The 25,731-nt window shown below is 42.5% G+C and overlaps 1 protein-coding gene across 2 annotated transcripts; it reads right to left on the bottom strand.

Annotated features, from left to right (window-relative positions):
* Positions 1-4,485: 4,485 nt before the first annotated feature.
* LOC121560435 (cleft lip and palate transmembrane protein 1 homolog) lies at positions 4,486-25,695 on the bottom strand. Of its 2 annotated transcripts, XM_041873429.2 has the most exons (16): positions 25,595-25,655; positions 24,010-24,062; positions 18,996-19,123; positions 17,932-18,055; positions 17,478-17,636; positions 17,277-17,394; positions 17,088-17,173; positions 16,871-16,991; positions 16,442-16,686; positions 16,171-16,264; positions 15,950-16,077; positions 15,718-15,780; positions 15,538-15,633; positions 15,296-15,431; positions 14,687-14,854; positions 4,486-5,479 (listed from the first exon to the last, which is right to left on the bottom strand). In XM_041873429.2, exons 2-16 carry the CDS (start codon positions 24,055-24,057, stop codon positions 5,262-5,264), a joined length of 1,932 nt encoding a protein of 643 aa, XP_041729363.1. In that variant the 5' UTR covers positions 24,058-24,062; positions 25,595-25,655; the 3' UTR covers positions 4,486-5,261. The 2 variants fall into 2 exon arrangements, with proteins under 2 accessions (XP_041729363.1, XP_041729372.1); XM_041873438.2 differs by lacking the exon at positions 24,010-24,062 and having other exon boundaries at positions 25,595-25,695.
* Positions 25,696-25,731: the final 36 nt, after the last annotated feature.

The following is a 25,731-nucleotide window of genomic DNA, read 5'->3' as shown; positions in this document are numbered from 1 at the left end:
TGCAGAGGGAAGGGCTACAACCCCAGCAGTGTCCAGATGAAGTGCTTTGCAGGGACTCTGTACAACCTGCGGGTTCAGGGCAGGCTCACAGAGCAGTGGGAGTGTCCTGATGGAGGCCAGTTCCACCCAGACCTGCTGCTTCGACCCCGAGGCTAGACCTGCTCTACCCTACCCTCTAACCTGCTGTGGGCACCGCTACCACAACGCTTCCCTGTGGTCTTGCTGTGCGGGGGTCCTGCACCACACACCACCGGCAAAAGCATTATTCCAGGTCAGTGGGAACAGGATACAATCCGAACTTGATTCCCATTTTTCATCGATCCATGATTTATGTCACAGTTTGAGTTGCGTCTGTTTATCTCTGAAAGGTATCCGAAAGACCAACCTACAAGTCAGACAAGTGATATGTATATTGAATTCTATATCTAGTTCATATAATGGGTCCCTGCCTGGAGTCTGTCTCGATCTTAGCCCATTTGATTAGACTGCTGTTCGTTATCCTCAGGACCCAGGCTTCTACCACTGGGGGGTTTGAAGACGGAAGGTAAGGCCTCCAGTTTAAAGCATAGAATGAAGGGAAACATTACTCAATACTTTGACCTTAAGCCAGAACAGTGGGAAGCACTTGAATCTACAATGAACAAAAATAGAAGTGTAAAAAATGTAAAGTGTTGGTCCCATGTTCCATGAGCTGAAATAAAACATCCCAGACATTTTCCATACACACACAAAAGCTTATTTCTCTCCAAGTTTGTGCACAAATTAGTTTACATCCCTATTAGTGAGCATTTCTACTTTGCCAAGATAATCTATCCACCTGACAAATGTGTCATATTAATAAGCTGATTAAACACAGTGGTGTAAAGTACTTAAGTAGTACTTTAAAGTGTTTTTACTTAAGTTGTTTTTGGGGGTATCTGTACTTTACTATTTATTTTTTTGACAACTTTTACTTCTCTACATTCCTCCCAGGCCCACCCATGGCTGCACCCCTGCCCAGTCTTGTGAAAACCATAGATTATGGCCTAATGAATTTATTTCAATTGACTTATTTATATTTCCTTGTATGAACTGTAACTCAGTAAAATCTTAAATTGTTGCATGTAGCATTTATATTTTTGTTCAGTATACTTTCGTTTTGACACTGATGCACAGTGGCTTCCAGCACTGATCGGAAGCGTGAGTGTCCAGTTCTGCTAGGGACAGTGGAGTGTGTCTATGTTAACTGACAATAACCTTAAAACTAGCATCTTTATGATATCTTCTTTAAAAGTACCCGCAAAACACCAGTCTCAATGTCAACAGTGAAGAGGTGACTCCGGGATGCAGACCTTCTAGGCAGAGTTGCAAAGAAAAAGCCATATCTCAGACTGGCCAATAAAAATAAAAGATTAAGATGGGCAGTCTGAGATATGGCTTTTTCTTTGCAACTCTGCCTAGAAGGTCAGCATCCCGGAGTCACCTCGACACTGTTGACATTGAGACTGGTGTTTTGCGGGTACTATTTAATGAAGCTGCCAGTTGAGGACCTGTGAGGCGTCTCTTTCTCAAACTAGACACTCTAATGTATTTGTCCTCTTGCTCAGTTGTGCACTGGGGCCTCCCACTCCTCTTTCTATTCTGGTTAGAGCCAGTTTGCGCTGTTCTGTGAAGGGAGTAGTACACAGCGTTGTACGAGATCTTCAGTTTCTTGGCTATTTCTTTCATGGAATAGCCTTCATTTCTCAGAACAAGAATAGACTGACGCGTTTCAGAAGAAAGTTATTTGATCCTGTAATCGAACCCACAATTGCTGATGCTCCAGAGACTAGTCTCAAGAAGGCCAGTTTTATTGCTTCTTTAATTGCAAAAGGGTTTTCTAATGATTATTTAGCCTTTTTAAAATGATAAACTTGGATTAGCAAACACAACGTGCCATTGGAACACAGGACTGATGGTTGCTGATAATGGGCCTCTGTACGCCTATGTAGATATTCATTTACATTTTAGTCATTTAGCAGACGCTCTTATCCAGAGCGACTTACATATTCCATAAAAAATCAGCCGTTTCCAGCTACAATAGCCATTTACAACATTAACAATGTCTACACTGTATTTCTGATCAATTTGATGTTATTTTAATGGACAAAAAAATTGCTTTTCTTTCGGAAACAAGGACATTTCTAAGTGACCCCAAACTTTTGAACGGTAGTGTGTGTGTGTATATATATATATATATATAACCATTGATTTGTAAAGAAAATAATTAGTCCCATGGGTTTAGTTTAACTGCCATAAACCATCAGAACCCAAAATAAGCTTGTTTTACTCTGTAAACAATGTAATTGTAAACAAATGCTGCAAAGGCTCAAAACATGGTTCAAACCATAATTTTAAGCTCATGGAGTCTGCAGCCATAGCTCTGTCTATGAATTTGAGTGGTTACATTTCAGTTTGGCTGGGGGGGCTTTACTTGGCTTATCGCGCTCTAGCGACTCCTTGTGGCGGGCCGGGCGCCTGCAGGCTCACTTAAGTCATCAGTTGAACAGTGTTTCCTCCAACACATTGGTGCGGCTGGCTTCCGGGTTAAGCGGGCGGGTGTTAAGAAGCGCGATTTGGCGGGTCATGTTTCGGAGGAGGCATGACCTGACCTTCGCCTCTCCCGAGCCCGTTGGGGAGTTGCAGCGATGAGACAAGATCGAAAATGGGGGTAAAATACAAAAAAAATAAGGGCTGTGTTTTGTGTAGGCTTACCCTGGCATTATGTTTTGATAACCGTGTAAATCTCTCTCGGACAAGGTGACTTCTATCAATATATTTGCCTGTATTTAGCCCCAAAAATGAAATGTAATTAGCTGCTAATGTGGCTATTTTACAGAACTACAAATGCCATGATGCTCTGGATGGGACTGCCGAATTGAGGCAAATGTAAGAATTTCTGGATTAACCATCTAATGTTAACTACATTTAGTAAGGAATAAATTGGCAACATTTCCTTAAATTGACAATTTGTGAACTTTCTTGGACAATTCTTTTTTGACACAATACCTGTTAGCAAAGGTGTCAGCTAAAGATGACTTGCAGGGATTTGTAGTCTTGCATGATGTCTACTTTGATGCTAATTAGCATGTTTGAATCTGAGAATAGAGCAGAATATTGATAAAAGTCACCTTGTCCGAGAGAGATTTACACATACCAAAACAAAGCCCTTATTAAAAAAATATCTAAAATCCCCTATGAGAACAATAAATAAAGGAAAAAGAATTTGAACCATTTCCCTATTTGACCACTAGGTTTTATGGGTATTATGACACCTCCCTGTAGGGCTCTATGGCTATTCCGTCCAAATCCATACTGAAGCCATTTCTTCAATGTGACATTAACGTCGTAAGCGTAAACCTGTCTGTGAAGTGATTGCACCACATTGTGAAATGGCAGGAAATAAAGCGTATTTTTAACCAAGTATTTGTGTAGGTGTGTGCCTTTACCATTTGGGGTTGCATTTATGCCAGCATTTCCCAAACTCAGTCCTGGGGTCCCCAAGGGATGCATGTTTTGGTTTTTGCCCTAACACTACACAGCTGATTCAAATAATCAAAGCTTGACGATTAGTTGATTATTTGAATCAGCTGTGAAGTGCTAGAGCAAATACCAAAACGTGCACCCCTTGGGGACCCCAGGACAGTTTTGGAAACACTGCTTTATGGTATCCCATATAGTGTACAAAACATTATGAACACCTGCTCTTTCCATGACAGACTGACTAGGTGAATCCAGGTGATGTCACTCGTTAAATCCTCTTCAATCAGTGTAGATGAAGGGGAGGATAAATGTTAAAGGATTTTTAAGCCTTGACATTGATTGCGTACGTGTGCCATTCAGAGGGTGAATGGGCAAGACAAAAGATTGAAGTGCCTTTGAATAGGTTCTGGTAGGTGCCTGCCGCACCAGTTTGTGTCAAGAACTGCAACGCTGCTGGGTTTTTCACGCTCAACAGTTACCCGTGTGTATCAAGAATGGTCTACCACCCAAAGGACATCCAGCCAACTTGACAACTGTGGGAAGCATTGGCGTCAACATTATAGGGCTCCCGAGTGGCGCAGCAGTCTAAGGCACTGCATCTCAGTGTTTGAGGCGTCGCTACAGACTCCCTGGTTCGATTCCAGGCTGTATCACAACCGGCCGAGATTGGGAGTCCCATAAGGCAGCACACAATTGGCCCAGCGTCGTCCGGGTTTGTCCGGTGTAGGCCGTCATTGTAAATAAGAATGTGTTCTTAACTGACTTGCCTAGTTAAATAAAGGAAAAAATAAAATAAAACATCCCTGTAGAATTCTTTCATTTGACACCTTGTAGCATCCATGCCCCAACGAATTGAGGCTATTCTGAGGGCGTTAATGTCTTAGGTGTTCTTAATGTTTTGTAGACTCAAGTGTATGTCAAGGTGGTCCTGCTTGGAGTGTGAATGTAGTAGAACAATTCAAAAATCAGAAGTCCAGGCAAAAACCTTGTAAATCAGCTATTGCTAGACATTTTGAAATCAGTATTATTAACATTACAAGCTGAGATTCTGTAGTTTCAGAACATACAAAAGAAATTCAAGTGACTGAAAAACAGAAATCAAGTCATTAATAATATTAATATATTTATATTAATACCTACAAGGCTGTTTTTTTTTTTTTTTTGTTCGCATTTGGAACATCAACCATTTGTTTAAAATGGATGGTAGTCTGTCTTTCGTGGGTAGTGTTGGACAGGTCGTGCATCTTGGTTCCCTTCACGTCACACTTGGCTCTGGACCCTTTCAGTTTCCTCCAGCACTACTCACCAATTTCCAGTTACCCCACCCTGACACATTGTGTTCACACATGGAATGAAACATTTGCTAAAAATCACAAGAAATCCACAGACAGCGCAAAGATATGAAAATACAGAGATACGTACTGCGACCATCCACCCTCAACTGGGCCTCCCACATTCACAACCTGGTCTCCAAATCATTACTGTTACCCAATGAAAAAGATAAAGAATACAGTACATCACATTTGTTTCACTCCACTTGAACTGCAAAAAAAATTAAAAATAGGAAGTCTACATTAATTACGATTCGCTGCAGATCCCCCACACAAAGAAGAGGGAGAGTTAAACTGAAATTTGTAGCATTGTCCATGAGAGAATACAATGACTCCTTTTCCCTGGCAAATTACATTTCACTGCCTGGTTTCCATAGGTCTGCTTCTCCCCAGGAGCGAGGGCGAGAAAGGAGGATAAGTTGGTCGTGGTTAATCGTTCTTCTTCTCTTCCTTTGCTTTTTCTGTTATGGCGGCGACCTCCCCTGTAGCGGCGACCTCCCCTGTGGCTGCGACTTCCCCCTGTGCTGTGCTGTCCTTGTTAGGGTCCACTCCAGTGGGTTCCGCTCCGCTGGTGCCAAATTCGTTCATCCGGTTGGGATCCACCCTGTAGATCCAGCGCTGGTACAGGTAGACAAAGAATACTACGTCTGTGGGAGGGAAACATAAGAGTTATTATAGGGAACTAGGGGTGTAACGTTCAACAAAACCCACGGTTCGGTACGGATTGCGGTTTCGGGGTCACGGTTCGGTTTCGTTACAGCGGGAAAATGAAATGCTAACAGTTACTGTAGTAACAATTTTGGAAATTTAAGAAAATACAAAGTGTTGGTATTCCTGATTCCATGTATGATCATGAGTCATATAATGCCTGATGAGAGCATCATCAGGAGCAGCAACACCTTGCATTTTCTTTAATTAAAACAATGACTCAACAACACTAAAATATGCACGTGAAATCAATATGTAAACATGGCTCAGACATTGTACAGAGTGTACAAAACATTAAGGACACCTTCCTAATATTGAGTCCCACCTTTTGCCCTCCGAACAGCCTCAATTTGTCTGGGCATGGACTCTACAAGGTGTCAAAAGCGTTCCACAGGGATGCTGGCCCATGTTGACACCAATGCTTCCCACAGTTGTGTCAAGTTGGCTGGAAGTCCTTTGGGTGGTGGACAATTCTTGATACACACGGGAAACTGTTGAGCGTGAAAAACCCAGCAGCGTTGCAGTTCTTGACACAAACCAGTGTGCCTGGCACCTACTACCATAACACGTTCAAAGGCACTTCAATCTTTATTTTGCCCATTCACCCTCTGAATGGCACACCTACACAATCCATGTCTCAAGGCTTGAAAATCCCTCTGCGGACCAATTTGTAGGCCCGCGGACCAACTCAGTTGGGGTCTAAACTTACTGTTGAGAGTTAGAATAATAGAATACACAAGGTGCAATTTCAAAATGTGGTTGTGCATCAGAAGTCACTCAATTAGCCCATGTCGGCATTTTTTTTTTTGATTGGTAAGTTAGTCTAGCGGCCAACTATCTAAACTTGTAGTAAGCATGGTCGATTTACCGACCGTGTGGGGCCCATTGATCATCAGTTAGCATATTAAAAACTGCAAACATTTGCCTCCACCCTATGGCAAAATGTGCAGAATTGCCGGAAATTAACTTTAAAACGTAATTTCTCTCTTCGCTGTCACGAGGGGGGCCGCTAAAATGTTATTTGGTAAACGCATCATACCGGCTGTATTTCTTTCTTAAACTTGATTGCTGAAATGCAAAAAAAATTGGGACTACATCAACAATGGACTAGGCTTGGAGGTCCATCTGTAGCAGGGATGGGCAACTCCAGTCCTCTGGGGCCTGATTGGTGTCACACTTTTGCCCCAGGTAACACACCTGACTCCAATAATCAACTAATCATGATCTTCAGTTTAGAATGCAATTAGTTTAAATCAGCTGGATGGGGAAAAGTGTGACACCTATCCGGCCCCCGAGGACTAGATGCTCATCCCTGATCTGTTGTCAGCGCAACACAAGGTGCATTGGCCAATTCATTGACAACTTCGGCTTGCTTAGATAGAGGGGTTACTACCCGTTGCTGAAATGGGTGCGAGAGGGCGAGTTTAGTAAAGTTGCTCGAGAACTTGAGGTGCTGAAACCCCATATTCTCAACCACCAAGAATGGGTGCATATCCGCGGCTATAAACATCCGTTGAGTAGTGGCGATACACTCCTTTCCATTGCTGCTGTAATCTACTGGGAAGCCAAAATGTTCCCAAACTGGAGATTTATATGATGGACAGTTTGAAATGTGCCAATTAAGATGAGAATGTTGTTTACAACATGTACATAGGCTCTACAGTGGTTCCTCAATTAAAAGATTGGAGCTTATACCACGACACTTTGAGGTAGATCCTACATGGTGGCAGCTTGTGGTAAATTGCATCATTCCGTCATTGCGCCACATAATCACAAGGGGGAGTTAGAACATTATGCTTTTGGTTTCTCTCCCTCGAAAAATAGACTGAAAGAATTCTAAGATTACAAACAGGCTTTATTTACCAGTGTGGAAAGACTGATAGCCCCTCAATATAAAGTGAGTTTCTGAAAAATGGAGTCCTTCTTTGCTGATGTGAATTAGAAACTGAATGAGTCCAGCGACGATATGGACGGACAAAGGTTTAAAGACCTGAGCTATTTAATGTATTTGTTTTATTTAGGCAATTACATGTATTTGTTTAGGCTTGGCCTATTTAGTAGGCTATTTTGCAGCATAAAGCTATATTTGTAAGCATAAAGCTGATTGACTCACTCATTTGTAGCTTTCGATCAAAATAAATAAGTACCGACATTCTTTCTGATAAATAAATAAAAATGTTTAGACCAAGTTAATCTGCTCATGTTAAATTATTTGTGATAGTGGTTACAATGAAGAATGTAAACAAAATAAATCAAATAAATCCTATTCATAATTATTAAATCAGATGTGTTGGGAGCTGTAATTTGGCACCACCCGCCAACTGATTTATTTTGCCTGATGCAGGACTCTAGTGCAAGAGGAGAGAGACTGTCAGACAGAAACATTCGCACCTCCATTAATTTACAAGGGCAAGGGCTAGTCTAATAGCTTGGCTAGGTGTGAAAAATCCCCCAATTGTTTCCACAGTTAAGACTACAGATAGATGCTGAGGTCAGTAAGAGTTGAGTCATATTGTAAAGTGTACCCTAATGGCCAAAAAGGGTACACTTGCAATGTATTCGAGGCTCAAGTCCTCTAAAGTTTTACATTTGTAACTCAATATCACAGACCTGAATTTCCCTAAAGAAAAATGCATCAACCTTTAAAAATGTAAATTTATTAAATAATTCAAACAAAAGACTGGGTATGCTAAAGATGATCAGAAAGAATGTCTTTAACCCTGCTTTATAGTATAACTTATTTTGAACGAAAGCCACATAAGTGAGTCACTCAGCCCCATGCAGAAAAATATAGCTGTCCACGGTTCTGAAACAATCTTCAGTGCGCCATTGAATTGTCACCTTTCCCTATATGTTGCTATGTTAATAATAGCGAAAATTGAGGAGAGAGGAAACACCAACTTAATTACACTGAATAAAAATACAAACGCAAAATGTAAAGTGTTGGTCCCATGTTTCATGAGCTGAAATAAAATATCCCAGAAATGTTCCATACGCACAAAAAGCTTATTTCTCAAAAATGTTGTGAACAAATTTGTTTACATCCCTGTTAGTGAGCATTTCTCCTTTGCCAAGATAATCCATCCACCTGACAGGTGTGGCATATCAAGAAGCTGATTAAATAGCATGATCATTACACAGGTGCACCTTGTGCTGGGGACAATAAAAGGCCACTCTAAAATGTGCAGTTTTGTCACAACACAATGCCACAGCACAAGTTGAGGGAGCGTGCAATTGGCATGCTGACTGCAGGAATGTCCACCAGAACTGTTGCCAGAGATATTAATGTTAATTTCTCTACCATTAACAGCCTCCAACGTCGTTTTAAAGAATTTGTTTTTCCATCAGCAGGGCCTGGGAAACTGGTCAGAATTGAAGGAATGATGAATGGCGCTAAATACAGGGAAATTCTTGAGGGAAACCTGTTTCAGTCTTCCAGAGATTTGAGACTGGGACGGAGGTTCACCTTCCAGCAGGACAATGACCCTAAGCATACTGCTAAAGCAACACTCGAGTGGTTTAAGGGGAAACTTTTAAATGTCTTGGAATGGCCTAGTCAAAGCCCAGACCTCAATCCAATTGGGAATCTGTGGTATGACTTAAAGATTGCTGTACACCAGCGGAACCCATCCAACTTGAAGGAGCTGGAGCAGTTTTGCTTTGAAGAATGGGCAAAAATCCCAGTGGCTAGGAGACATACCCCAAGAGACTTGCAGCTGTAATTGCTGCAAAAGGTGGCTCTACAAAGTATTGACTTTGGGGGGGTGAATAGTAATGCACGCTCAAGTTTTGTTTGTTTCACAAGAAAACATATTTTGCATCTTCAAAGTGGTAGGCATGTTGTGTAAATCAAATGGTACAAACCCCCCAAAAAATCAATTTTAAGTCCAAGTTGTAAGGCAAAATAGGAAAAACGCCAAGGGGGGTGAATACTTTCGCAAGGCACTGTAGGTCTATTATCAATAGCCTAACTGTTAAACGTGCATGTCTTTATAAATCATCCATATGCACTATATATACAAAAGTGTGTGGACACCCCTTCAAATTAGTGGATTTGTTTTTTTTCAGCCACACCCGTTGCTGACAGGTGTATAAAATCGAACACACAGCCATGCAATTTCCATAGACAAACATTGGCAGTAAATTGGCCTTATTGAAGAGCTCAGTGACTTTCAACGTGGCACCGTCATAGGATGCCACCTTTCCAACAAGTCAGTTCATCAAATTTCTGCCGTGCTAGAGCTGCTCCGGTCAACTGTAAGTGCTGTTATTGTGAAGTGGAAACGTCTAGGAGCAACAACGGCTCAGCGGCAAAGTGGTAGGCCACACAAGCTCACAGAATGGGACCGCTGAATCACGTAAAAATTGTCTGTCCTCGGTTGCAACACTCACTACCGAGTTCCAAATTGCCTCTAGAAGCAACGTCAGCACGAACTGTTTGTCGGGAGTTTCATGAAATGGGTTTCCATGACCGAACACAAGCCTAAGATTACCATGCGCAATGCCAAGTGTCGGTTGGAGTGGTGTAAAGCTCACCGTCATTGGACTCTGGAGCAGTAGAAACGCGTTCTCTGGAGCGATGAATCACGCTTCACCATCTGGCAGTCCGACAGATGATTCTGGGTTTGGCGGATGCCAGGAGAAAGCTACCTGACCCAGTTTGGTGGAGGAGGAATAATGGTCTGGGGCTGTTTTTCATGGTTTGGGCTAGGCCCCTTAGTTCCAGTGAAGGGAAATCTTAACGCTACAGCATACAATGACATTATAGACGATTCTGTGCTTCCAACTTTGTGGCAACAGTTTGAGGAAGGCCCTTTCCTGTTTCAGCATAACAATGCCCCATGCACAAAGTGAGGTCCATATAGAAATGGTTTGTTGAGATCTGTGTGGAAGAACTTGACTGGCCTGCACAGAACCCCATCGAACACATTTGGGATGAATTGGAAAGCCGACTGCAAGCTAGGCCTAATCGCCCAACATCAGTGCCCGACCTCACTAACGCTCGTGGTTGAATGGAAGCAAGGCCACACAGCAATGTTCGAACATCTAGTGGAAAGCCTTCCCAGAAGAGTGGAGGCTGTTATAGCAGCAAAGGGGGGACCAACACCATATTAATGCCCATGATTTTGGAATGAGATGTTTGACGAGCAGGTGTCCACATACTTTTGGTTATGTAGTGTATATCTACAGGAATCAGACAGATCCTGCTTCTGTTGCCTGTTTGAGTGTTTGTTTAATAGCCTTCTGATTCCCTGAGCACCAAGTCTCACAACTGCAAAATGTTGGATAAAGCAATTTCACAAATCAGTCTGTTTTTAATCTTTGCTAAGCTGTAAAAAAGGCTTTACAATTATTAATTTGTATTATTAGAACAGACTCTGGTATTACGTATCATTTATTTACTGTTGTTCACACTGTTCCAAACAGGCAGAAAAATTATATTGTAACCCAACACCACGTTTGTCACACATAATATGCAAGCAGCTCTCGCTACGATACCCTCCTTTTTCTTCATCTCCTTATTGTTATTATTACAATTATTATGATCATTATAATAAGTAATGTCATTATCATTATTAGGCTTTTATAGTAGTAGCCTTGTATAACCACCATTGAGCTGTAGGCCTAAGAGTGTGTCCTGTTTAGTCTTAATACAGTAACTTGCTATGCGTTAAGCTATGCATGAAGCCTCTCCAGTTCCACCTAGTCGTCAACAGACACCTCATAAGCTGTCCTAACATATACAACCATTACTATATAATTCATGTTTAATATCAATTACACCTACTGTAATTGAAAAAAGCTTGCCCAGTTTTCCAATTGCTTTTTTACTGGTTCCACTTCTGTATTTCATCACTAGGTGGAGACATTGACCATTGTACCCCACACCCTGAGTACCAACCTGTATGGTCTACTGCGCCATCTCTCATTAGCACCACCAGCTGAAGAGTGTTCTCCCTAATTGTCTTCCCCATACTCTGTATCCCCCAATCTCAACTCTGGACCTCCAAGCCAGTTCCACTGCATGTTTTCATTGTTCCCCTCTAATCAGGGACTGATTTTAGACCTGGGACACCAGGTGTGTGCAATTAATTATCAGATAGAACAGAAAAACAGCAGTCTCCGGACCTCATAGTGTAAGAGTTGAGTACCCCTGCCCTATATGAACTTGTCCATTCACTTTGTGATTATCCATTGAAGGTCGAAACGTCAATCTTTTAAACTTGCTTAATAAAACTAAGAATTGTTCATGGTTAGCGAGCATTGCGCCTTTTCCTTTCCAATGATGTTTACACATTTTTAGGTTACACCTCGACTCCCGTTGGTTGAGCACCCTCTACTTCTTTCCATATCAACCCATAAACGATCTAGACCTACATGCAACAGTATCTCTTGACAATGATTTTACATGAGGCCTAAGTCACATGATATGCTTAAATTACCACTAGGCTAATAATCACATTTTCCTTTTGATTATTTAATCATCCTATATTATGTTATTTCAAGTTATCCATTTGGAGCGCATGCAAAAGCAATTTAGAGTTGTTGAACGGGAGTTAGGAGTGTGTTGATATAACGGTAATATTATCAAAAATCCTCTTTCAACCAGCATAATAATGTACGATTCAGTGCAATGTCTATAACATCATTCAAAATATCAGAATTGGTTAATTAAGGTTATGCATGCCAACATATAAGGCAAGAATTAAGAGTAGGCTAAGTTATCGTGTCAGGCGAAAATTATAGTTATCAAACGTTTCACCATTGCAACATTTGATGTACAGTCACATTCACCTCGGTTGTCTGAAGCATGCTGTACAGTTCACAGCTGTCAATGCCTCATCTGCGGGCCAGGTGTAAATCGTTCGGCAGCCGAACCTATTATTGGGATACAAAAGAAGCCATCCACCCTTGATGGGCTATCAGCAGGACAATAGACTTGCTGAGTTGATTTCTATTTTTAGGGACTTTAAATGTATGTTTTAGGTCTAGCCAGGCCTGGAACTTCGTGATTTTAGGGGCAAGGCCATTCGGCCTTCAGGAGGTGCCCAATCTGCCAGGGCACCAAGGCCATCTGCTAGGACACCAATACCATTAACCAAAATAGCCAATTACTACAACCTTTCCAGACCGATGCTGACGTAAGGCACCTGAAAATGTAGCCAAACTTTAATGAGACTTTGAATTACTAACGCCAGTCATGTTTGACAAATATATAATGTAGGATCATTATTAATATCTAAAGGCTTGATTCTGTCGACATACTTGAGTCACTGTTGGTTCTGATAGAGAAAGGCCAGTGCCTGTTGCACACTGCAACAACACCCACCTTGACATCGGAATGGAGGCAGTCAACATTTAGACTGTTTAAAACCCAGACGTTTGTCATTTTATGAGGCATGTCTTGCCATGTTCCGACCATAGGAATGTTAAGGGGATTATTTTATAAACACTTCCTCATATGCAATTGAAACCAGTATTTATTTCTCTCATGTTCAACTTTCTTTTGTTGTCCAGCAGGCAAATATTTGTTTTGTCATATTAACAACCCATGCTTGTTGATGAGTCTTTGGAGCTTCACTATTTCTACATTTGAAGGATATTTTCATCCCTGTCATATGAATCCGCTCACATTTGCAGTGCACTTTTGATAAGGGTGTTTTCCCGCTAATTGCATTTTAGCCTACTGCAGTGTGCGCATTGCTGCACTTATAATGTGAAGAAATAGCCTAATAGTTTATCAACATTTTAAGCTAAATGTTCTGATCTGTTGCATCAGCCTCATTGCTTGTAAAAGTGTTTTTTAAATGTACAGTGGTTGTATTAATTTGGGATGTATAGCTTCCCACAACTGTCCCAGAGTATGTTTGGAATATTTATTTCTCGCACAGAAGGACAAGCTGATCAACAGAATAGGTCAACTTTTCTACTATAGATTGACATATGCTAGTACTTTTGCTGTTTGTTAGGCCTACTCACGAAAAGTAAATGTGGACAGTTCTTCTAACATCTTTAATATCTGCCTCAGAATTCAATAAGAAGGACGCGCTCCGTTGCAGCCGTCTGTCTTCACTTGTAGCCTACTTCAAAGCTACGATACCTGTGAGAAGTACCCCGATCACGTGATATCTGGCAATTGGCAGCAGGAAATTCATCATGTAAAAAAATAATCTGACCATTTGGAACACAACAAATACAATAATAGTACAGCCAAGATTAAAAACTGTCGCATTCCTTTGTGATTGCAATTGCTTTAGCCAACATGTTGCAGTTAATTTATCGTTTAATTATTCAAGGCTCCCTTTAACTTATTTTAAAACTAAAATGTTTGAACGAAATGATCAGACCAAAAGATGAGGACAACAGTTCACCTGACACAAGACTAAAGTTTGAAATGTCTTTACCTCAATACCAGACCTGATTTGCCCTGATGAAAATGCATCAACCCCCTACAAATGTAAATGTATTATAATCCACATAATAATCAAAACAACCTTATAATAGGTAATGTACAGTATATACTCCATATCCAATAGAAAGTATACAGTATTTGTTCATCAACATCTTTGCGTTTTCGTTAATAAAAGAATGATAAAAAGACAGATGTGCTCCAAGATGCCCTCTGGTGGTTCAAATGAGCATTAACGGCAAGCACTGCGACTCCCCGACGCATATCACAGCATACCGTTCACTATACTGCAGTATGATGCAACTTTTAAATGATGAACCACTGTAGTTTTAACGGAACAGCCTGAAATGGGGTTTTTTCAGCTCCGATGAACTCAAGAGGCATACAACGCTGTGTATGCATAGCCTATAGCCGATGACGTGGATGTGGCTTAAATGTGGAAGACACATTTCAGTTGAATGCATTCAGTTGTACAACTGACCAGGTATCCCCCTTTCCCTATATGCCTAGTGTTCTTATTTTGTTAATATTTTTTTATGCATTCATTCGGGTCCACAGCGCAGCCCAAACAGCAGTCCCCATAACGAACAGTTCGGTAGTAATACGTGTACCGTTAAACCCCTAAGGGAACTAGGGTTTTTTCATATCAACGGTATAGTCATTGTTAAGAACCGGAATGGGCTGTACTAAGTCTATGAAATGTGTGTGTTGGAGGGCAATGAGTGATAACACGCACCGTCTCTGAGACATCCTATCCTGTACATCATGGGCATCTTGATGACAAAGGCGAACAGGTCGTCGATGAAAGTGTTCAGTGCCTTGTAGGTGAGCATCCTCCATGGGAGGTGGGCCACAGACTTCATCTTATAGTTGATGAACAGCTGTGGCGTCATCGTGATGAAACCTGAGCCAATCACAAAGCAGACACGACGACGCATCAGATCAGAGAAACAATGAGCAGCGTCACTTAGTCCGTCTCTGACAGTGTCATTTAGGGGAGAATATCGCTTAGGATGTCAATTAATAAAGAGAGTCATTTAGGAAAGAATGTGTTAACAAGGACAAACTATCAATAATGATAGACTTATGGGTCAATAAGGCTAGATTGTCTGCTAGGACAGACTGTCAATAGGGATCAGACTATGTCATGAGGATTAAGACGGCATAGACTGCCACTTCTCCTGGACTGTGCAACTGATATTTTAGCGACGTGATCATCACAGCATTGAAAACAAGGGAGGAAAGGATGATCTTCCATGACCAGAGAACTAGGAATTCCTGATAAATCAGACAAAAAAAAATTGAAATAAATCACACTTCTGAACAACGACCACCAGTGACTCACCAAAGGTTAACAAGAAGCCATAGAGCATGCCCAGTACGAATGAGTACCAGCCTTTGTGCTCCTGGTACAACACACTGTAGACGGCATAGCACCCGAACAGAGGGTACAGCAGCCATGACAGGTACCTGAAGGCCATCTACGCAGAGGAAAGAGGAGAGGGAAAAAAAACATCCGCACAACATTTTCCATGCGAGCGGTAAATAAAAAGTATTATATTGTGTCGTGTTGACAGGTTTCCTTACGTCGTCAAAGACTTTGGTGGAGGACTTCACGTACGTTGACTTGTCTTTTATTGATAAGCGTGGGAGGATCCCGAACAATTTGTTTTCTCTGTCCAACTGGGGAGAGACATCTGGATTAGCTAACAAACAGGGATTCATTTATGCAACCAAACACATTGAAATACCTGTTCTCCATCTCACCTTGACGTCCATGACCTTGGTGATCTTCCAGAAGTCGATGAGCAGGCCGATGAACACGCTGACCTGGAGGTTATGGGACACAAGATGGGGATTAGTAAAGGGACCACTCTGCTCTAGTACAATGGTCATGAATGACATGCGTACAGAGCCTGCCGTAATGAATGATATTACAAGGGGTCTGGTGACAAGTCTTTATTTTAATCATTTTTGAAATAAATGAAACCCCACTGACCTGCACCACGAAGTTGGTCTCATTGTCCAGGATGTAGAGCAGTACCACCAGGGACTGGAACACCCCGAAGATGATGGAGCGCACAGAGAGACCCTCCATAGACTGCCTGCTGTTCCAGAACTGGATGTCTGACACACACACAGAGAGAGAAGAGTATAGAATCCAAAAGAGGTCTTATAATAGGCAATTCACCTGTGGAAACAGAAGCACAGTGAGTTCACCATTCTTAAATGCCAGGAACTCGAAGATGCTGTGTACGATGGAGACCACGATGGTCACGCCCAGGAGGTACGGGTTGGTTTCCAGCAGGGCCACCTACAGAGACAACACAGTTCCTTAGCAATTGTTACCAGGGAAACAACAGGGAGTCTAGACTCCGGGACCAGTCTGATTCTAAGATGTGCTATATTGGAGGAGCAAATATAAAACAGAGATCTATATCTCCTTCTCTATTTACATCCTGCCCCGGCCTATGACCTCTAAACCCCTGACCTTGACAGAGTCCTGGTCCTCGTCAGACTGCTCGTAGGTGTCCTCTGGCAGGAAGTTCCACGGTGAGCGGGCGTTCTGGGCTGCGTAGAGCTGCCAGCGCCACAGGGACAGCGGGCAGTAGGAGAGGCGCAGAGGCAGCGACGGCAGGGTCTCATTGATGGGGTAGTAATCTTTCTGCAGGTTCCAGTAGTCGTTGAAGTAGACGATAGGATAGTAGTCGCCGCTCACCGCGTCAAACTTCACATCTGTAGGGTTGGTGAAGGTAAAAAGGAACGGGTTGAGAAAATTTGACAGCCAGAATAGAGCGGTAACTAAAAGGTATTTCACCTTTAGTTAGATTTCTGTAATGAAGCAGTACATCTCAACCCTCCTAGTATATGCTCTGGTATGACCCACTGAGAAGCGTGAGAACAGGTGGGTAGAGCTTACGTTGGTCCAGTGGAGGGGGGACCGAGCCCTTGACCCAGGCTGTATGGTCGTCCACCATGTTGATGGTGAGGTTGGGGTGCCAGTGGGAGATGATCTCCACTGGGCCATGGCTCTCCGCTCGCTGGGGAAGAGAAAAGGTAGTTAATCAATACTGTGTGGACTGGGTCTACTGACTGAAAAGGAATGGGGTCTATGTATCATGGTAAACACAGCTGACCTTGATCATCTCCGGGTCGGTCTCGGTCTCCCCCGTCAGCAGGTTCTTAGTCTTCACGAACTTCCTGCGTTTGAACTTGTTCAGCACTGAGAAAGTCAGAGGAAAACATGAGTCAAACCACTGACATACTAGTTTGAAAAGGTCTTGCATGCACCAGAGCAGGGGTGTGTGCGCATGTCAGTTACTTACTCCGCGTGGCATGGACGGTTGCTAGCCGACGATACTGGCCCTTGCGTTTGGGGTCTGGGTGGAATCCAGTCTTCGTGAAATACACATGGATGTAGAGGGAACCATTCATTTGCACCTTCTGTAGCACATAGGATCAGAGAGAGAGAGATTAGAAAATGGAAATCCTACTCTTAATTCTCCCTCCCCAGTCTCCCTCCTCACCTCTGGGATGTCCAGATCCAGTGAGTGCTCATAGCAGCCGTCCCCCTCTTCTCCAGTGTTCCAGTCTCCGTAGACCAGGTCTCTATGAAACCAGAACAGGGACTGTGTGTCGTTGAAGTCAGAGAACACCTCGTCCTGGGAGATGTACACATACAGGTCCTGAGGGCGGAAGGAAAACAGGTTAACATTTATTTCAGTTATCCATATGGTACTGCTTTGGGTGGTTGTTTGCTGTGGCACAGCTTCTTAGTCCAGCAGTGTGCACTAATTATTGAGTGAAGTCAACAAGCGAGCCAGGACCTAACTCATCGACGGAGACCAGCTGTTCACACAGCTCACCCAGAGAACCTACACTGAGCAGCAGGCACAGACCAAAGGTCAACCAGGAAGTCAATACAGTCACGTGACCTGAGGTTTATTGCTTATGCAGAACGGTGTGAAAAGGCTGGCATACCATGAGGCTTTCCTTGGGGAAAAGGTTTCGGCTGGGTAATTGTGGCGCCCCTGCTGGGGTACTGGGGTCTGGAGTAGAGGACCCCCTGCGGAACCAGCTACTGATGGCCCAGATGACAAAGATCCTGCAGAGGATGAGGACAAGGGAAGAAAAAAGTCAGATTAGTCCAATTGAAACCAATTCAACTTTTAGTCAAATGTGTAACGTAATGGGATTTTTTAAAAGTGTGATGCTTGGGACCATAGAAATATAAATTATATTTCTATGATTGGGACCACCCAACTGACATCACCCCATTGATGTTGAAATCTAAAACAGTTAAGGTAAGAGTTCATGTTAGGTAAAAGGTATCCCACTTTGCATCTACCGTAAAGTAAGTATGTGTGTCTGAAACAAAGGCTGAGATACAGACAAGTGTTTGTTTTTGATATCTTTAGCATCAGATGTTGGAGAGGATTGAACCCTGTTGCCAAATCTGATGGTCTTGTATCCCATCAAGATACCATTGTCAGGCTCACATCAACAGGGCCTTCTTCCAAGTTTGCCATCTTGTTTTGAGCTTCAAGTATCAGTTGACTGAAATACTCCCGGGGAATGTGTTGCAACAGTATGAAACTCTCACACCGTACTGCTTCTATGATAGGACCCAGCTCTCCTGATACTCATTAATGCACCCTAAACAATGTCATTCTAATCCCTCCCTGGCCCCAGCATTCTGTTTCTGTCTCCACTAATAAGACCAGCAGAGTGTGGAGATTCCAATAGGTTGAGATTTTTTTTAATGATCTAGCAAACACTGAAAATTCAACAAAATCACACGTTCAAGACAAGACACCTTCGACAGACCAAGATCAATTGAATTAAATGCTGCTGGTGTGCTTGACTTGATTGAAGGTCTTTAGTCATATATATTCCAGTCAAACTAGGGCATGGCCCAGACCCCATTAGAGGATAACCTTACCATCAACCATACTTCTTAAACACCCCCCACACATTCAAGTAAACAGGGGCTGTCTATTGTTTTCATATCAGTGTGTGTGTGTGTGTGTACATCTCTGACCCACCTGAAGAGGACTCCTTTTATGACCGACCATGCGTTGGGTGGTGGAGCCGGCTGTTGCTGTGCAGGGTCCCCAGCAGCAGTCTGTACAGCCTGGCCATCCACGGCTGCAGCAGCTCCATTGCTGCCCACCTACACACAGGCAAGAGATCAATCAGGAAATCCTAAAATAGGTTTCCATCCAATAGCGAATTATCCCCCAAAAAGATATGCACATTTTTACAGGTTTTTCCAACAAACTGGCTTGTTACGGATGAAAAGCTGTGCGTGATGACATAGCCTAGTGCACATAAAAAGCACCTTTTTCACATAGGTTTCCATTAACTGAATAAAAACAGAAGTTCTAAGTGATTCCATCGCATTTCCATTGGTTTTGTCACAAAAACGGTTGCTATCAATAGCAAACTTGCCCAATCTTATCTTGGTGGATGCTCTCTAGACAACAGTTCACTGATAAAGGAGAGTGTAGGTTCCAAAAAAAAATCTATTTCACTAGCTAGGTGACAGATTTTCATGCGAATATTCTAAACTCTGCCTAAACAAATTATGCGCATTTTCCCACCAGAGATGTGTTTCCATCAAATTGACTCGTTTTGGATAAAAGTTTGTGCGTGATGACGTTTTGCACATTATTTCTGCGTTCAATTCCCATGTACCGTATACAAAAATACAAGTTAAATGTGTTTCCATCACATTTTCAACTCAAAATGTTGCATTATATAGTGAATGTGCCCACTCTGGTATTGGCACAAGCGCTCTAGCCAACAGCTGGCAGATACAGTGCGGGTATAGCCTACACAATGAGATTACTATGGACAAAAGAGCTAGATTTTAAATGTCATAAAAGGGCAGCCAAGCATCAATCATCATGTCACCAGAAAAAGACCCTCGATATTTATTGGAAAGGAGCATCAAGCTTATCACCTTACCCTTTCACCACCCTGTGAAGTTGATCAATTTATTTCATCTGTAGCTGAATAAACTGCATGGTTTCCGAGTCGTAGTGGGACGACCACATAACATTGCGTGACTCCAAGTTTACCGACACAAAAAGATCCCACCATGTCGAACGAACAAATTGTCTGAACAAATTGTCTGTCGTAGGGATGCAAATATCGGTCAATTTTGCTGCCAACTAACTGACCCTCATTAACCCGTCAACAAACGACAAAATAAAAAATCTAACAGTAAAATGACGTGACCAACAGACAATAACAACAGAGATCTGTATATAATGACAAGATGCTTAGTCTCCACCCTAACAATGGGAGTCGTCCCAAGGCGGGAAGGCAGGCGACAAGCTTAGGTCCAAAATAAACCCATAGAAACGCATTGGGCTTATTTTTGACAGATTTTGGCGAGAGTGAAACCTCTCGAGTCGCCTCTTCCTCTCAGATACCATGAATGCATACAAGGACTGGACATTTTTCATTAAGAACTTAATGGAAACATGCAACAATAGCAACACTATCGTCTTACAGTCAAAAGGCTATAGCCTATTATTGAACATGTAACTTCTGTAATGAAGCAGCTAATAAAGACGTAATTTTTAAACATTTGCCAAAACACAATTCACGCGAATTGGGAAAACACTGTTCTAAACAGTGCACCTATTGCGAGCAGTTGCATATTTGACAGATGAAAATCTCCATTAGAAACTTAAGAGGGGAATCTAATAGAAACAACTAGGATGAGTTTCTAATATGACTAGGATTGTGCCTTTGGCTTCTGGACAACGAAAGAAAGTTGATCCTGGACTTCCTGACGGGCCGCCCCCAGGTGGTAAGGGTAGGTAACAACACATCTGCCACGCTGATCCTCAACACGGGGGCCCCTCAGGGGTGCGTGCTCAGTCCCCTCCTGTACTCCCTATTCACCTATGACTGCATGGCCAGGCACGACTCCAACACCATCATTAAGTTTGCCAACGACACAACAGTGGTAGGCCTGATCACCGACAACTATGAGACAGCCTATAGGGAGGAGGTCAGAGACCTGGTCGTGTGGTGCCAGGATAACAACCTCTCCCTCAACGTGATCAAGACAAAGGAGATGATTGTGGACTACAGGAAAAAACTGATGACTGAGCACGCCCCCATTCTCATCGACAGGGCTGTAGTGGAGCAGGTTGAGAACTTCAAGTTCCTTGGTGTCCACATCACCAACAAACTATCATGGTCCAAACACACCAAGACAGTCGTAAAGAGGGCACGACAAAACCTATTCCCCCCAGGAGACTGAAAAGATTTGGCATGGGTCCTCAGATCCTCAAAAAGTTATATAGCTGTCACCATCGAGAGCATCCTGACTGGTTGCATCACTGCCTGGTTTGGCAACTGCTCGGCCTCTGACCGCAAGGCACTACAGAGGGTAATGCGTACGGCCCAGTACATCACTGGGGCCAAGCTTCCTGCCATCCAGGACCTCTATACCAGGCGGTGTCAGAGGAAGGCCCTACAAATTGTCAAAGACTCCAGCCACCCAAGTCATAGACTGTTCTCTCTGCTACCGCACGGCAAGCGGTACCGGAGCGCCAAGTCTAGGTCCAAAAGGCTTCTTAACAGCTTCTACCCCCAAGCCATAAGACCCCTGAACAGCTAATCATGGCTACCCAGACTATTTGCATTATCCCCCCCCCCCCAACCCAACCCCCTCTTTTAAGCTGCTGCTACTCTGTTTATTATTTATGCATAGTCACTTTAATAACTCTACCCACATGTACATATTACCTCAATTACCTCGACTAACCGGTGCCCCCGCACATTGACTCTATACCGGAACCCCCCTGTACATAACCTCCCTACTGTCATTTTATTTTACTGCTGCTCTTTAAATTTTTGCTTGTAAGTAAGCATTTCACTGTAATGTCTACATCTGTTGTATTCGGCGCATGTGACAAATAAAATTTGATTTGAGAGAGCACATTCTGGAGAGAGAGACGTGCATCTTAGCCACACTCCCCTTCTTCTTGAACTGTGCCATCCACGCGGCCTCCGCAATGGATTAGTCTCAGCCTCTGCAATGGATTAGTTCACAGAGATTTTTTTTACACGCATGGTCTCACAGTGGAAAGCAAATATCACGTGAACTAAAAAATAGTAATTGATGGGATCTGTTCTGAAGGGGATGACAGGCCAGTGGCATGTACAGTTGAAGTCAGAAGTTTACATACACCTTTGCCAAATACATTTAAACTCAGTTTTTCACAATTCCTGACATTTAATCCTAGTAGAAATTCCCTGTCTTAGGTCAGTTATTTTAAGAATGTGAAATGTCAGAATAATAGTAGAGAGAATGATTTATTTCAGCTTTTATTTCTTTCATCACATTCCCAGTGGGTCAGAAGTTTACATACACTCAATTAGTATTTGGTAGCATTGCCTTTAAATTGTTTAACTTGGGTCAAACGTTTCAGGTATCCTTCCACAAGCTTTCCACAATAAGTTGGGTGAATTTTGGCCCATTCCTCCTGACAGAGCTAGTGTAACTGAGTCAGGTTTGTAGGCCTCCTTGCTCACACATGCTTTTCAGTTCTGCCCACACATTTTCTATAGTATTGAGGTCAGGGCTTTGTGATGGCCACTCCAATACCTTGACTGTTGTCCTTAAGCCATTTTGCCACAACTTTGGAAGTATGCTTGGGGTCATTGTCCATTTGGAAGACCCATTTGCGACCAAGCTTTAACTTCCTGACTGATGTCTTGAGATGTTGCTTCAATATATCCACATAATTTTCCTTCCTCATGTGCACCAGTCCCTCCTGCAGCAAATCACCCCCACAGCATGATGCTGCCACCGCCGTGCTTCACAGTTGGGATGGTGTTCTTCGGCTTGCAAGCCAACCCCTTTTTCCTCCAAACATAACGATGGCCATTATGGCCAAACAGTTCTATTTTTGTTTCATCAGACCAGAGGACAATTCACCAAAAAGTACGATCTTTGTCCCCATGTGCAGTTGCAAACCGTAGTCTGGCTTTTTTTATGGCGGTTTTGGAGCAGTGACTTCTTCCTTGCTGCGCGGCCTTTCAGGTTATGTCGATATAGGACTTTTTTACTGTGGATATAGACACTTTTGTACCTGTTTCCTCCAGCATCTTCACAAGGTCCTTTGCTGTTGTTCTGGGATAGATTTGTACTTTTCGCACCTAAGTACGTTCATCTCTAGGAGACAGAATGTGTCTCCTTCCTGAGCGGTATGACGTTGCGTGGTCCCATGGTGTTTATACTTGCGTACTATTGTTTGTACAGATGAACGTGGTACCTTCAGGCGTTTGGAAATTGCTCCCAAGGATGAACCAGACTTGTGGAGGTCTGACAATTTTTTTCTGAGGTCTTGGCTGATTTCTTTTGATTTTCCCATGATGTCAAGCAAAGAGGTACTGAGTTTGAAGGTAGGCCTTGAAATACATCCACAGGTACACCTCCAATTGACTCAAATTATGTCAGTTAGCCTATCAGAAGCTTCTAAAGCCATGACATAATTTTCTGGAATTTTCAAAGCTGTTTAAAGGCACAGTCAACTTAGTGTATGTAAACTTCTGACCCACTGGAATTGTGATAGTGAATTATAAGTGAAATAATCTGTCTGTAAACAAAAAAAATGTAAATGACTTGTGTCATGCACATAGTAGATGTCCTAACCGACATGCCAAACAAGTCGGTTTGTTAACAAGACATTTGTGGAGTGGTTGAAAAACGAGTTTTAATGACTCCAACCTAAGTGTATGTAAACTTCTGACTTCAACTGTATGTGCACTGTTTGCTCTGCAACATGACAGAAAAAAACGTTTTTCTACCTAAGCGCAACTATGTCAGGTGTAAATGAGTACTCATATTTCCTAAATTGTCACACAGGTAAATGTTCCTCAAATTTGCAAAAGGAGCTCATGAGTTTGACCGAAGTGACTAGCTTGCTAGCTAATAACTAACCAGCAGATCCGACCCGCTTGCTTACAGCTGCACTAGGGTCAGACAGGCTTCCTGTGTAGCTTAGCCGGCTTCTCACTTTGAAAACATACCTCAATCCAGGGATGAGAAATGCTTTGTACTCCGAATTGTCCCATCATCCCAACTGTTACAAGAGAAGATTGAACAACATAGTTAGCAGTAGCCACAGCAGCCATTATGGAATGGCATGTTGCGTTGAACAACAAGAGTTGATTGTCTGAAACTGCAATTCCAAAATGGCTAATGTGGCTTCTGCTACCTACCATGTGGATGAAAGGGTCATTTTTCCGGAAAAACAGCCTGGTCTCATAGACTAGACATAACACAGTAAATATAAATCCGGGGACACTCAAATTAGTATGATATGTTACGTTTGGTATGGTTACATAAGACAGATGGTTACTTAAGGCAAAAATGAAAGGGTGGTTGGTCGGGATGGATGGATGGGCGTATAATGCGAATGTCTCATCACGGACAACGTTAGCATTTTAGCAACTTTTTAACTACTTAACATGTTACCTAACCCTTCTAGCTAATCCAGTTTGCTAATCCTTTTAGCTAAACTTAACCCTAACCCCTAGCTTAGCTAACGTTGGCCACCTATAGCTAACGTTGGCCACCTAGCTAGAATTCTTAACATATTGTAAGTTTTGGCAAATTCGTAAAAAAATTTATGTTTAGCAAATTCGTAACATAATACGTAATTTAATTCGTAACATATCATACGAAATGGGTGATAGACATCCACAAATGAATACATACCATACATAGTAACATATCATACTAAATGGAGTGTCTCGGATTTACATACAGAATAATACAAAATACTTTGAGGCCAGTTTGGGAAAAACTATTAGTCATTCAATCTTCTCGGTGTAGTAGCAGTTGGGATAATGGGACAATTCGGAGTACAACACGTTTCTCATCCCTGGATTGAGGTACAGTATGTTTCCGAGTCATATCTTGCGCCAGCTCCGCAGTGTCTTTATCTACACAGGAAGCCTGTCTGACACTAGTGCAGTTGTATGCAAGCAGGTCGGATCTGCTTGTTTGCTAATAACAAGATGCAACATCCATAACTAATTTAGTTAACTAACCAAAATCTAGAAAGTACATCCCTACTTGCAATCTTTAAATCACATCGATGTTCGATATATTCTCAGTATTGGGCTGTGATTCGTTTCGCACTCAGTCAATAAATAACGTTAGTCCATTGAATAAGGCCGTTAGATTAAGGTAATGTTTGACAAATTAATCTACTAACGATACGTAGGCCGACCAAATAGCATTGTCAGTCTAGCTAGCCACTCCTGTAGCTAACTACTAGTTTAACTATGTTAGCCAGCTAATAATAGTTAGCTAACTAGTTTAAAGCTGGCTAACGTGTATCTGTTTCCCCAAGTGCCGACCTCATTATTTTGTTCAGAAATATGTTTGTCGACAGTTCTACCTTGCAAGATGCTGTAACAAACGCATCGTGAAAGGCAGGGGGTCGTTTTTAAACCGACCGGCATTGACAACGTCAGAGGCTCGTGTGAAATGATCACACTTCAATAACAATATCTGCTGTGCCACTCACTGCTCTCGAGTTAACCATATGCCGCTATTAGTACAGTCACAAATTGAAGACAGTCATACAATTTCATTCATTTTTACCTCGCCGTTGGTTTGCGGAGAAGCTTCGGTCTCCTGCGACGCCATCTTCGCTGTGCCTCTGTCGCACACACTGGTAATGAAATCGCAGTCCTCGCGTGAGCTCAGATAGGTACATCATCAACGTTACGTTTTTTGCA

This window comes from Coregonus clupeaformis, chromosome 5 (assembly GCF_020615455.1).
Source record: "Coregonus clupeaformis isolate EN_2021a chromosome 5, ASM2061545v1, whole genome shotgun sequence".
NCBI lineage: Eukaryota > Metazoa > Chordata > Actinopteri > Salmoniformes > Salmonidae > Coregonus > Coregonus clupeaformis.
This window is presented reverse-complemented; position numbering and strand designations above follow the sequence as displayed.

Excerpts from the sequence above, each read along its gene's own strand:
- LOC121560435 (XM_041873429.2), bottom strand. The coding sequence starts at position 24,057 with ATGATGGGACAATTCGGAGTACAAAGCATTTCTCATCCCTGGATTGAG. Across the intron at positions 18,056-18,995 it reads ATAAAAGGAGTCCTCTTCAG|GATCTTTGTCATCTGGGCCA; the intron begins GTGGGTCAGAGA and ends CATCCTCTGCAG. Across the intron at positions 17,174-17,276 it reads AACCGTCCATGCCACGCGGA|TGCTGAACAAGTTCAAACGC; the intron begins GTAAGTAACTGA and ends TGACTTTCTCAG.